This window comes from Betta splendens, chromosome 10 (genome assembly GCF_900634795.4).
Source record: "Betta splendens chromosome 10, fBetSpl5.4, whole genome shotgun sequence".
In the NCBI taxonomy this organism is placed as follows: domain Eukaryota; kingdom Metazoa; phylum Chordata; class Actinopteri; order Anabantiformes; family Osphronemidae; genus Betta; species Betta splendens.
The window spans coordinates 10,270,823-10,283,921 of NC_040890.2; the positions used below are offsets into that span (position 1 = coordinate 10,270,823).

At 47.5% G+C, this 13,099-nt stretch overlaps 1 protein-coding gene across 1 annotated transcript; it reads right to left on the reverse strand.

Annotated features, from left to right (window-relative positions):
* Window positions 1-1,370: 1,370 nt before the first annotated feature.
* Window positions 1,371-9,969, reverse strand: spon2a (spondin 2a, extracellular matrix protein). Its single transcript, XM_029164696.3, has 6 exons — window positions 9,811-9,969; window positions 7,170-7,398; window positions 5,310-5,530; window positions 2,883-3,074; window positions 2,378-2,549; window positions 1,371-1,850 (listed from the first exon to the last, which is right to left on the reverse strand). Exons 2-6 carry the CDS (start codon window positions 7,396-7,398, stop codon window positions 1,663-1,665), a joined length of 1,002 nt encoding a protein of 333 aa, XP_029020529.1. The 5' UTR covers window positions 9,811-9,969; the 3' UTR covers window positions 1,371-1,662.
* Window positions 9,970-13,099: the final 3,130 nt, after the last annotated feature.

The following is a 13,099-nucleotide window of genomic DNA, read 5'->3' on the forward strand; positions in this document are numbered from 1 at the left end:
TTGAAATGAAAACAGACTTTCACATCGTTTTACTGAACTTTAACATTTTTCCAATAAATTCTGACTAACGTGTCCAAAGTGCAATATGACCCATATTCTTTTATACTCATGACCCTCTAGAACAAGCCGTTACATAGAATTATATTATTCAGTATTTTAAATCTGAATTGTAATATCGAGTTAATTATTCCTCGATTGTGACAGATGACGTCACGTTGGCTATTTTTCACTATATCATGTATCTTATTGTTGTTTCACATAATGCAACCATTGTTATGGTTGTAGCCTCATCAGAAAATTAGATTAATCTGTGAAAGAATCTCCGCTGCAACATTCTACTGGAAAACAGCTTCTTTTATTTTTAAACATTTTTAAAAGTCGAAATTTTAGCAAAGCCATGATCACGACAACATGAGTGGGCATATATGTATATACATATACAACAATATATATCGTCATCTAGGAGAAAATAAAGGTAAATAAAAAGTGGGGCTGTGTCATTTAACCACTGGGAGGTGCTACACTGTCACACGCCTTATTAAAGTTCCAGGGTTTTGTGGATATTCTTCACAGTATATTTGACAGTGAAACAGTAGCAATCATCTTTGTAACCATAAGAGTTATTATATATTAATTTATGATTACACAAAATACCACACATAAAATCAGCCATTAACCACTGGGGATACATTACATTTTATTTACTCCTATAATTATCTAAATTCATAACTTCTTTTTTTTTTGGTGATGCACATCTGTGATGTTAATGTGTGTGTATTTTAGCATTTAGGCCCACTGTGAACGTTTGTGTTCTTACTGGTCCATTCATGTTCCAGCACCCATAAATATGCTGACTTCATCACGCTTTACTGGAAATCAAGAATGTTCTTTTGGTCTTAGGAGTTTTTAAATTTAAATGCTTGGCTGCTTTTACATAATGACACTTGTCAACTAAGAGGCCAAAAGTTACAAAAGCATTTTCCAAAAACACCTTCATATTTATTGGTAGTTATTTAAAAGACATACACATCATATAGTGTATACAAACTCTCACAACAACACACATTCTTACCTTTGTATAAAACAACAACAACTTTTCCTGTCTGGCTCTGAGCCTAGAGTCAGTACTTAGGTAGTTCTTGTGAAAGGTGATATTTATAAAATGGGGGTGAGGTTATTTTCAAAGACCTGCATGTGCATAGCATGTGTAGGTTGCCTATGTAAACAAATGCCTCTGCACCTGCAGAGCTATGCAGCATATGCAGGGATCTTTGTGGTCTTTCTCTATGTATGTGCATGTGTAGATTTTAACTCTACTTCATTAGCATATGTTAGAGGTAATGAATAAACCATGTTATGTCTCACTCAGGTCTTTTCTTAGATGTTTATTTTTGCACACAATCATTTATAAAAAAACATGTTTTGCCAAAAACAATTATACTGTTGTCTCAGAAAGTTCAAAATGTTTCCCTTTATTGCCAAAAAAAAAATACACAGGGCAGCGTGCAAGCTGAAACTAAAGTACAGTAGCATTTGGCCACGACAAAGACAAAACACTGTAACAAATTACATACATACAAGTACATTTTTCAGTCCAGCAGTAAAAGCAACGAAGTCCCAGTGTTGAATACTGGCAAACCTTTTGCTCGACGTGGCCGTGAGTTACTGGCGCTTCATGCAGCTGTGTGGCACGCATTCGGCCTGTTCCTCCAGCTCGGGGCAGGGCGTCCCAGTGTTGGCGGGCCGCAGAAGGATGTACCGCGTCCGGTGGCGGACGCCTCCCCTGGAGCAGGGGCCCAGACACAACCCCCAGGAGGACCAGAGGGACACTTCACAGTCCAGTGGGGTCACTGTGATGGAAGGAAGGAGGCCAGTGAGTGAACGTAAGGATTCAGTATTACCTGTTCATTCATACATGCTGTAGGTTTTGTTCAGGATTGGACGACAACACAACTCACATAAGCAGTGAAACAGGATTTGCTCACTGTTGCCATTCACCCCAAGGATTTAGTAATTATAATAAACATCCAAGACTTAACGTCAAAATATAAGTATATCCAAATTTATTTCAATACCAACTATTAAAACGTGTTTTCTTTCTTGTGTCCATTGTATTCATCATATGTATTTTTAGGGTTTATCACCTACTACCTAGTCTACACATATAACATTAATGCATATGAAATAATGCTCAAAATCTAGTCATTAGCATCATAACAGTGAACACACAGAGCAACCATGCTTTCTGGCAGATTAGAATAATTACAGGGCATCTCGGCTCATGTGGAAACTCCTATACAATACAAATCATACCAATCATCAGTCATCCAGTTATAATCCATGGACCTCACTGACGTGCAGCGTTGTGTGGTCCTACCTGAAAAGTGGTGGGGATTGATAGAGTTTGGCAGAATGTGATTAGACATCGAGGCCTGGCGGCCGGCTGATCTGCTCTGTCGAGTGATCCTTATGCTAGCGATGGGTGGAAGCTCCTTTAAGCGGGGATAGTAGAAGGAGTTGGCCGGGTGGTTTGGCATCTGAGACGTGATCTGAACAAGTCAGTGGAGAACAGTGAGGAACATTTCATCTAGAGAGCCAGCAGATTGTCAACAGAAGTTCAAATAACCCACTTTGAAACACAGACAGAGAAATGATGGATAGTCTATTACGTAAGAGAGGCCTTCTGTATGAAAATGACTTCAGATCAGGCACGGAAGCTGCCAAGGAATGATTTAAGCACAGGCAGCTAAGAAATCTAAAGCTAATCTGTTTATTATGGCAAGACACGGCAGATTGACATTGTCTGGTGTGAGTAAATTAATGAGAAAGGGATTTTGCAAATTCACGCTTGCATTTGTGTTTTGTTCACTGTGAGAACTCACCTTTGTGATGTTTTCCCTGGGGCTGGTGGGAAAGTTGGGAGACGAGAAAGTGAATCCACTGTCTGTCCCCGCGTCATAGGGGTGAAGATCGAGGGTCACTTCCTCTTTCCACTGGCCGCCCTTGCAGAGGTTCAGGCTGTCCACACCCACGAACCAGTCGGGGCTGGGGATGATCTTCACCATCACGGACAACTGACGGAGAGACCGAGGTTAATGCAAACTTCACTCTCTGGAAGGGAACATTTGATTACAACTAAGAGAGCAAAGGAACACACAGTTCATGGTAGAAGTGCATTAATTATTCATTAGTCAGTCAGGCCACAGCTTTGGAACAGACTGAATTAATGTCTATCACTATTGGCTCCAGTTCCCTTCATTTCCCTCTGAGGATTAATGGTGTTGAGCTCTTCCTCTGACAGTGGTTTTTTAAAAAATATGTGACTATTGTCCTCACGTCAACCACATGCTAATAGTTTCTACACACAAATGATTGGCCGCAGGTCAATGCAGAGAGGCTGGAGACACATGCGTGCGCCTACGTAGTTCCCTGTGTAGTGCTACACTCTATCTGCTGCGTGATGGATGTTTCCCAAGAGCTGGTGACTTCATGCAGGAAGTGACCCGTCGGTTAGCACACGCTCAGGAAGCCTCCGCCCTCACAGGGTGCGCTGGGTGGCGCTCGGCCTGGAGTCCGATAGAGCGCCGAGCGCTGGAGCTGACATCAAGCCCACCGAGTGGGCAGCAAAGAGCACTGGGGACAAGAAGCAGGTAGAGTATGACACGCGAGGTCTGCTTCTGGCCTGTGACGCATGAAACCAAATCTGAACGCAGCCCTTGTTGTTTTTCCCAACCCTCCAGCGTTCCCCTACGCTTGATTCCTCCTTTCTGCTCCCTGCTGACATCCATCCCTCCTCGTGTCCTTTTCATCCTCCTCTTAAACAACATTATTTTCCCATCACTCATCCCGCTGTATTCATTGGCCACTCAGAAAGGCACACGTCCACTGAGGGGCATCCCTCAAGGTTGCCTTGATCAGTCCGCAATATAAAGACGCAGACGGACCATTACTCAAAGCTCCCATGATCCTTCTCACTTTTATTCCATCACCGTAAATCTCTGCGCTCTGGAGAGAATGAGTTGTCCGCGAACGCATGCGGAGCCGTCTGCCTGTGCAGCACCTTGAAGTTGTTGTTGTCCTATTTTTCTGTGTAGCTGGACGGTGGATGGCATTTATTTGGTGTTACCTCTCTGGTTTCAATTACACATTTAACAGCAAAAGCAGGAGCCTTGTGACTATGGAGGGAGGGATCGTGTGTTGGGGATTCTTGTAGCGTTGCGTATGAATGTTTTGGTTAGTGGACAGGAGAAAAATGACGTGATTTATGGACACAGACCGAAAACAAGTCTGAGACTGTGAACAGATTCACGTCTCTCCGTCTGTCATTGGCAAATGAAACGCACGACGGTCACAAGCAGCTTTTTGCTCCGTCTCTCCACTGGTCTAAAAGCAGACAGATGCATTTAAAAGCAGCATCGGACGACAAGCTTTCAAGCTGCTGATCGTTTGTGACGTTAGAAACGCTGGTATAAGTCACCACACTTCCAAACAGGCACGCGCCTCTTTCTGACCAGTAAAAGTCTGCCTTACAGCGATTTACACATACTGGAAACACGCGTCTGTCGTTCATCTGTGGATAGTGTGAGTCTTCATACCAACCTAAAATCCTGCCTTTCTTAAAGCCCTGGCCCCAAATTTAGATCAAGCCTCAATAAATAATCCATCTGCATCCATTCGTTACCAAACTCTTTACTATTTAGCAGCAGCAGCGTTAGCCAGCGGCCCAGCAAGGAGCTGAGCTCTGCCCTAAGTAGACATAGCTGCAGCCCTATAAAAGTCCACTTTTATTAGGCCTCAATGTGGGATAATTGGTGGCTTCTAATCCAAAGCAAATGTGATCTTCTGCAGTTTTTGTGTCAGTGTAACGTTTGCGTTTATGCTTCCTGGAAGCTGTTTGTTTGCAGAGCGAAGAGATACCCTCTTCGCTCCTGATAGTCCTTATAGTGTACTTATATAAGAAGTTACATTAAGTGGGCTGAATCTGTGAACCTAATTCAATGCATGACGTAAAAAGAGGCCAAAGTAGACAGAAAAGTCCAACTGTGTGTGTGCTGAGCGTCAGCGGGGCGAGCGGCAGCCGACAGAGTGCAGAGCGCTTGAGATGGATGTGGGCTTTTGTGGCTGCAGGTCTCCGGCACTCAGGCTAAACATAGTTCGACTGGATAGCGGAAAGAAGTGGTGAGGTCAGAGCGGAGGCACAGGGGCTGAGGGGAGGCCCAGGGCGCGAAACGACGGAACCCGTGCACATGGTTTGCGAGGCCGACTGCGTCCGAGCATGTGTGATGAATGAGCGCTGCAGTGCTGCCCACCAGTGGGTGCCGGGGCTGCAGGAGCAGCTCCGTGGAGCTGTGCCCGATGCCGTTGGGGATGCCGGCTGTCCGGTACATGGCGCCCACCGCGCGTCCCTTCCTGGCCTCCTTCGCCGCCTTCATCAGCTCCGCCGTCAGCCCCAGCTCGGCGAAGGTCTGCACCCCTGCACCGGCTGCGGCGCCCTCGTCCCACAGGCGAAAGTGGGGGTTATGGCTGACCGCTGGAAGAATGGGGAGAGGAGAAATGGGATTCTTATTGGGTGGAATGCACACGAGTGTCAGTGCAGGACCACAGAGCCACAGCCAGACAGTGAGATCATTCCCACCGTGGAGCCTGTGTGTATTTCTACCACTGTCTTCTACTTCCTGCACTTAAATGGATAATTCTGAAGAAACTGCCCGCGCGCTTACAAAATGCGGGGCATTATTGCACGGTAATAGTTATATCTTGTCTCCATCTATTACTGATAAAACCACAGCGCGGGCTGGAGCTGCCAGGAGAAAGGTCAGGCTCCCGGAGTTGGCAGCCAGATGGCGAGCAAAAATGATTAAAATGTTTATGAAAGCCCTATTTGAGACTTCTCTTACCGTGTGGGCTAGCAGAACGGCCCGCTCCACATTCTCATGTTTAGTTCTGGTTATTCATGAAATCTGTTAGGAATTAGGGGGCTGTTCTCGGCTCAGCTGTTGGTACCGCAGGTCCTTGGGCCGCGCGCTGGAGCCCACTGAGCCGCCGGGTTTTGAGGACGGCGTGAGGTTAGCCAGAAACGGGCTGACGAGCGCGGCCATGGTTCTGCCGCCGCTCGCCGCCCACACGCTCAGGGGCTCCTGACACACGGATTAGCACGTACGCCACATCAGGCCGCACGCGTGACCCGCGCAGCACGCCTCGCGCACGATCCCGTTTCGCTTTCAGCTTTGCGCCTGATTTCATTTCCATCCTAACAAATTTCCCACAAGCGTCAGGTCCTGGAAACTCGATAACATGTCATTGTTAAAGACCCACTAAGATGTTAAATCCCACTTCCCATCTTTCCCAAATCGTTCATGGTTTCTTTTTTCATCTCCTCTGTCCTCGGCCAGAGTCCTTGCTACCTCGGTACCTCGGTTCCTCTCTGATCTCCAGTGAAGCTAAAGGCCCAAACCGCTCGCTGGCGTTTGTTTACTTTGCACTGGGACAAACTCCATTCCCAGTCTTTCCCTCCTCCATCAGTGGACTCCAGGCTGGTGAGGCCCTTTTTGTTTTTCCGTTCCTGTGACAAAGCCCATTCCTCGTCTCCTCTCCACCGGAGCCGATTGTTCATGGACATTTAAAGCTGGTATGGGTATTTCAAGGACCCCAGTGCTTTGCTCTACATGGAGTAAAGAGGGCATCAGCATGTAAACATCTGCCATCCATCATGCGTGCTATAGATTGGGGGGGGTAGTAACACACCCCCGCTATTAGCACCCGCCTTTAACAACTCCCCATCCTTGACCCCAGTCTTTACTGCCAACACTGTGGTAAAGCAGAATAAGACTAAGCTGAGGAGACACTGAAGATATGACTAGACGGGTAGAGGAGCACAAAGCCCCATCTGGTAGCGTTTAAACTGCTTTTCTTTGCTCTTTGCTGCTGTGCTCATTAACGTGTCTCACCCCCTGTGCACTCAGCTGAAGGTGAAGGCGAGCGAGGCTGCCAGCTCAGCCCGGCCCTCCATCTCCCCGCTGCCAGCGTCTCTGCTTTTATTTGATTGCTTTTATTCATCTGCGATGTGACTAATAACTGAGTGCTGACATATGAGCCACAGAGGTGCAGTTTAACCTTTCCAGCAGAAATGTCTGATTCTCTAATAAGCTCTTCGTTCACGTGTGACTCACCCATGAGTTTGGACCACTGTGCAGGGGGCCGGAACAGCGGGTACTGCTTGGGGAAGGCCTGTGGGCTCCAGTGGCCGGTAAAGACCAGGATGTATGAAGCGGGACCCCTGGCTGTGCATTCCGTCCCGTTGAGCGGTCGCAGCGGTCCGGCAGAAGCCAGGCAAAGTTCTAGCAGCACGACGAGCAGCCGCCGCAGCCAAGCGCAGCTCAGGTGCTGGGGTGACGTCATCTGGGAGAAACGGGGGGGAGATGAATAATAATGAGTCCGCTGTGCTGGAGCGGGAGTTCGCACATGCTGGGAAAAGAAGCGAGGCCGTCGCCATGGATACCGCTGCATCGAAAGCCAAGAAGCTGGAGAGTTCTCAGAGAAGAACCTTGGCAAACGACAGGCTCCGAACATGAGCATTGAGGAAACCCGACCCAGATAATCCAGGAAAATCGGCATACGTTGGAAAATTCCACATCCCCTCCCTCATATGACAAGACATCAAAAAAGAGCAAAAGCTTATTGAACCCGTTGACCCTCGAGACTTCTATTAAATGAAAGCCTCCCGGTCCCGTGGGCTGTGAGCGTGTTGGTGCAGAGCCGAGCTTCTCATTGTCACGATGACATTCCCTGTAATAAAACAGCACGGATGAAGCCTCCGAGGAACATCCTGCTCTACTGACCTCACTGACGGACCATCCGCTGACCACAAGCTGCTGAGTCAGAGAGGGGCGTGTGCACCTCAGCTGAACTCTCTGACACTCAGACCTCCTCACAGAGCTCCACATGACCAGTGAAAATAAGGAGTCGTGCATCTTCCACATGCATTTATTTCCCTCTTATCTCGAGTCCTGAGTTCGTGACCTCTGACCCCTTCTGTTTGTTTGTGATGATCCGTGGCTTCTCGATGGGTTACTATACTATAAAACTCCAGGCAGCTGCACAATGCAGAGGCTTAAATCTGGGCTGAGCGGCACGCGGGCACGCCGCCGGCGCTCGTCACCGGCGTGTCCCGCTGCACATTGTCCCTGACGTCTATTTGTGGAGGTCAGGTTGTGTTACGCTGCCAGCGGAGCCGCAAAAAGCCCAACTCTGACACTTCACTAACCGTTGGATTGTGGGTCAGTGAGGTTTTTAACAATTCCCAGTGTCCATTAAATGTACATTAACCGCAGCACAGTTTAACAGCCGGCCGTAAAAATACCTTGTGTGTGTAGAGACACAAGCCGGCTTTGATCTGCTGCACAGTCATGTGATCTGCTCATTGGCGGCACCTTCGCCTCCCAGCAGGAGGCCGATGCGGTGCCAGGCCGAGACGCTCCACTGCACAACAGCTTCCAAAAAGCAACCTTCTTTCGGGAAAAGTAACGTTATATTGACTAATAATACCTGCAGTCGGCTTTGGCCAGTGGAGCTGGAGAGTTTGTCTGTCTTGAGTTGACAGAAGCAGGTCAGACTGGATGCAGGCTTTTCCCTGATGATGACTGATGATGATTTTTACCTAATGGCATGTTTCTGATTAACGTTAGCGGCGGCTGTGTTACACACCAAGACCTCAGTCTGGTCCTTTGCTTAACCTTCCCCCTGAAGGAGTCACAGAGACACTATAACACACTCAAGAGACATTTCTTGAATTCCCACAGTGAACTTTACCAACACACAGACCTGCTTCCCGTTCATATCAGCTGCTGCTCCTCCAGACGTAGCATCAGTGATAACGGGCTGTGTGACGTTTCTCTGCGGTCATCAGACGACATGAAGCACAGACTCTGATCAGTCAGCGTGAGCAGACGGCGCTTTTGAGGCACAAGACCCAATAAAACCAGTAGATGTGGCAGAGGGGCTGCCGCCCCATGAGCACCTTCACCGTGTAATTACAGCAGCCTCATGCAGAGATAATACACACATTTACCTAAGCTCACACACACAGACATGTAGGTGCGTGCACAAGCACTGATTTGTGCAAACAGCAGGAGGGAGGTAGGCAGCGTTTAACAAGGAGACGGCAGCGAGGCAAACCGGGAAGAGGCCGACTCTGAAAACAACAGAGGCCTCGGTTTAAATTCCTGCTTCTGTGTAATATGCATCTATTTGTTACACTTCGCCTCCGTGCATTTGCCCAGAGACACGACCGCACTGGCCGGTACATGTGTCCCAACAGGAGGCCAACGCCGACTGTGTTTCACGCAGCTGGGGGAGATCGTGAGCGGTGTGGGCAGAGGTTCACACAGTCGGGAGATTATGGTTTGGCTGCAAAGACGAACGGAATCCACACATTCAACAAAGGGGACGGATGCATGGTTTAAAAAGGAGTGACGCTGAGAGACACAAGAGAGCAACAGTAACAGAGTGTACAGACACACACACACACACACACACACACACACACACACACACACACACACACACACACACACACACACAATAGTATTTAAAAGGAAACAGAATTGCATTTGTTAGACATGAAACTACCAAAAACACAAGAATTGTAAACAGCTGTAATGTTTAAACGCTGAAGGCATGAAAATGCTCTGTATCTTCAATATCTGCTAAACTCATGCGCTGAAAGCTGCCGCTGTAGATCCCGGACCCACTGGACGCCCTGTCAGGCTCTCACTGTGTGTAGAATGAATGGAGGCTGGGTGTGAGTCCTACCTATGCCGGCTCTGTCAGTGACGGAGAGAAGCTGCAGCAGGAACTGAGCGAGGACACGGCTCCACTCGCGTCCCTCTCCTCTCTCTCTCTCTCTCTCTCTCCTTATCGACCTCACCTTCCTGTCTCTATCTTTCTTTTCAACTTTCTCTCCTCTCTCTCTCTCTCTCTCTCTCTCTCCCTCCCTCCCTCCCTAACTCTCCTCCCCCGCCACCTCTTTTCTCCCCCTCTCTCTCCTTGTATGGAAAGGCAGTTAACAGCCTCTTCTCCACCGTTCCTCTCCGGTCTCCCTCTCGCTCTCTGTCTTCCTGAACCCGGCCACCCTCGTTTGCTAGCGAGGTAATCAACACCACATTGGTCGTCTCCTAACGCACACCTTTGTATTTTCTCCCCTGCTCCTCAGCCCACACAGACAGATATGGGAGGCGTACGGTTGCAGGATTGGCAGTAAATTAGAAATGAAGACTTTCCGCAGAGACAACCTGGGGAACAGACGCCTGGAGTTGGGACAGAAGCAGAAGTGAATCCACTTGATTGCACATCGCGGAAAATCAAAGGGCTTTTCAAAGTTACTGTATTTTTCCTTTGTCCCGTGGCAGATGCAGCTGCGTCGCAGCCGAGGGTCAGGGCGTACGAGAGCGTGTGCGAGTATCAGACGTGTGGTCACCAGCTCCCACAGCTGCTACACACATGGGGAAGTGGGGAGGCTTTTGTGTAACAGGCCACCACTCACTTATCAACGCGTCAAGGCTCAGACTAAATGAAGCGGAGTGTAAGAAGAGCGTTTGTTAAAAATCCAGGAACTTGTGTTACTTTCTTGGTGATTATTCATGAATGTGATGCAACAAAGCAGCCAGTCTATGTTTCATCAACCTACACACACACACACACACACACACACACACACGGATCAACTTGAGCTGGTTAACATCAGCCAGACCTTAAAGACAGCACAGCAGGCCTTTAAACTGGCCTGGCCTTCGTCAAGGTGCGGTGAGGATGAGGAGCAGCAGGCTGAGGAAGAGGAGAAGTGGAGTTTCTATCTATCGATCTAGTTTAAAGTAGGTTACAGGGAAAACCAACGCTTCAGACTCCACCACAGATTAATGACAGTGCAGTCAGCATCCAAATACACTGGCATTAATGCGAAATGTCACCGACACGCTATCATATGCGCAGGTGTGCCGACACAAGAGCGCTCTAAATGTGAAGTCAAGCTGGCAGATACGCACCCACTGTTGCTTTGATTACCAAGACAGATATAATGGTTTACAGTCAAACCACAGTCCCGTAAAAAGAGGGGAAATAGGACACGAGACGCAGCAGCAGTTAAGCTGACTGACGCAAATGTCCAGAGAAGCTGAACGTTTTCCTCAGCGTTGCCAGGTCTCCGTAGAGAAACAAGCAAGTAGCCCAATGAAAACAAGCCCCAAATGAGCAGCGAGCGGCAAAGACGAAAACCTTATACTGGATTTCTAAGGTCAGGACTAGATAGTAAAAATTTATTTGAATGACAATGTACATGTGACATTTATTCTTACTCTACAAGTACAAACTTGGGACTTTTATATGTGCGTTGCAGATTTAGATTGGTGCTTTCGCTGTAGGTGTGTCAGCATCGTGTGCACATATTTTACTATACAGACTTTATACCTACTCCACTTAGGGTCAAACCAGTCCTTCACACAATATATCTTTCATAGTATTTCTGAGCAAATTGGAAAATAAGGAAAAAAAATAGGTTTCCATAAATTACCGACTGAAGAAACTGAACTGAAATTGATGGATCATCAACTGCACAATTTTGGTAAGGAAGATATTGTGGTTGGATCCCACATCAGGGCAAAGCACATGGATGTGATTTATTTCACAGGTACAGTGGACAATGACAGAACATTCCCAGCAAACGTAAAGGTAGTTGAGCCTGCGACTGTCTGTATTTGAGAAAGGTGGAAAAAAAATTCCCAGAATTTCCCCTTAAATAACATAATAAATGCAGGATAAAAAAAGTCCACTACAGAATTTTGCAGGCTGATGGTGATGCAACAATTCAGTAATGCAGGGGCAGAAATAGGGTTCAGCCATTCCACTGAAGATTTATCTATTTATCTGCTCGGGGTTGAGGTCGGTGGAACAATCCATCCATGTGGGATAGATCATCCGTCTGGAGACGCTGTTATTCCACACACACACACACATACGCAACAGCACACGAGGAGCTAACAAAACGCACCTCGTGTCTCTGACCTTCGATCCTGAGCTGTCGACGCTCTCTAAAACAAACGGTCTTTACCTGTGAAAGACGGCCCATTTCACAGAACAACTGGGAGCTACCAGGAACCATCACGCTCCGTTTACTGGTCTCGCAACTATGCTTCCAGACTAATTGGAATTTGTGACCATTTCAAGTCTGACCCCTGCACTTCGTTGTGTGGGACTAAACAAACAAATAAAGCCTCAGCGTGGGGGGCGTCAGCTCCCCTGTACGGTGCTGGGGGAGTGTTTGCTGCTCTGTGACACGGGGGAAGCAAAGAGCCAGCGTGTGAATCAGGCCCGTTAAAAGCCCGCTCGCACCCTGGGCCTTCGTCAGCTCTGAACACATGGCGTTATGTAACACGTGCGTCCGATACGTTGACAGACACGCGGCAGCACAATGTAACCGTAGGTGTACTGGCCTTTAGCATGAAAAGACAACTCGACACGCTTTCCTCTGACAGCCATGATTAAGAAGTGATCAGAAAACAAGCCTGGACACACATTCATGCAAACCCATTGGTTCTATGTATATGAATGGTAGTTACTTATGGAAAGTTTAAAGCAGTTACATACTGTATGAATGCTTCAAATTAGAACCGTAGGAAGAAAGCTGAAAAATCAGATTACCATGAACACACAAACCCTAATGATGGTGTTGCATTGTGGGTAGATTCTAACATCGATGTTGCTACGTTATGTTGTCCATGAAGTGAAATGATTCGACTTTAACTGTCCAGGTTTGACTCTGAAGACGACAGGCATGAACGGTTCCCTCACACGATGTCCATTTTAAGGGTCAGGTTCCTGCTTCGGTGCATGTGGTACCAATTCCTCGCCCTCCGATGCCATGTGACCAGTCTGGAGCAACATAAACACTAGAGGCAATTTGAAAGAGCGGATAAAGTGTGGAAAAATATCTTGTTTATGGGAAAAGCAAACATGTAGTCATGCTGATGGGTCTAACGTATCAGCAAGTCCTCGCATTCTGACTGCAACACTACAGCGCTGAAGCAGTGGGAAAGAAAACGAGCAAATA

Bases quoted from the DNA above. Each gene is read 5' to 3' on its own strand.
- spon2a (XM_029164696.3), bottom strand. From the start codon at position 7,398: ATGACGTCACCCCAGCACCTGAGCTGCGCTTGGCTGCGGCGGCTGCTC. The intron at 5,531-7,169 runs GTGAGTCACACG...CCATTCTTCCAG, and splicing joins ACAGTGGTCCAAACTCATGG to CGGTCAGCCATAACCCCCAC. The intron at 3,075-5,309 runs GTGGGCAGCACT...TCTCTCCGTCAG, and splicing joins TGCAGCCCCGGCACCCACTG to TTGTCCGTGATGGTGAAGAT.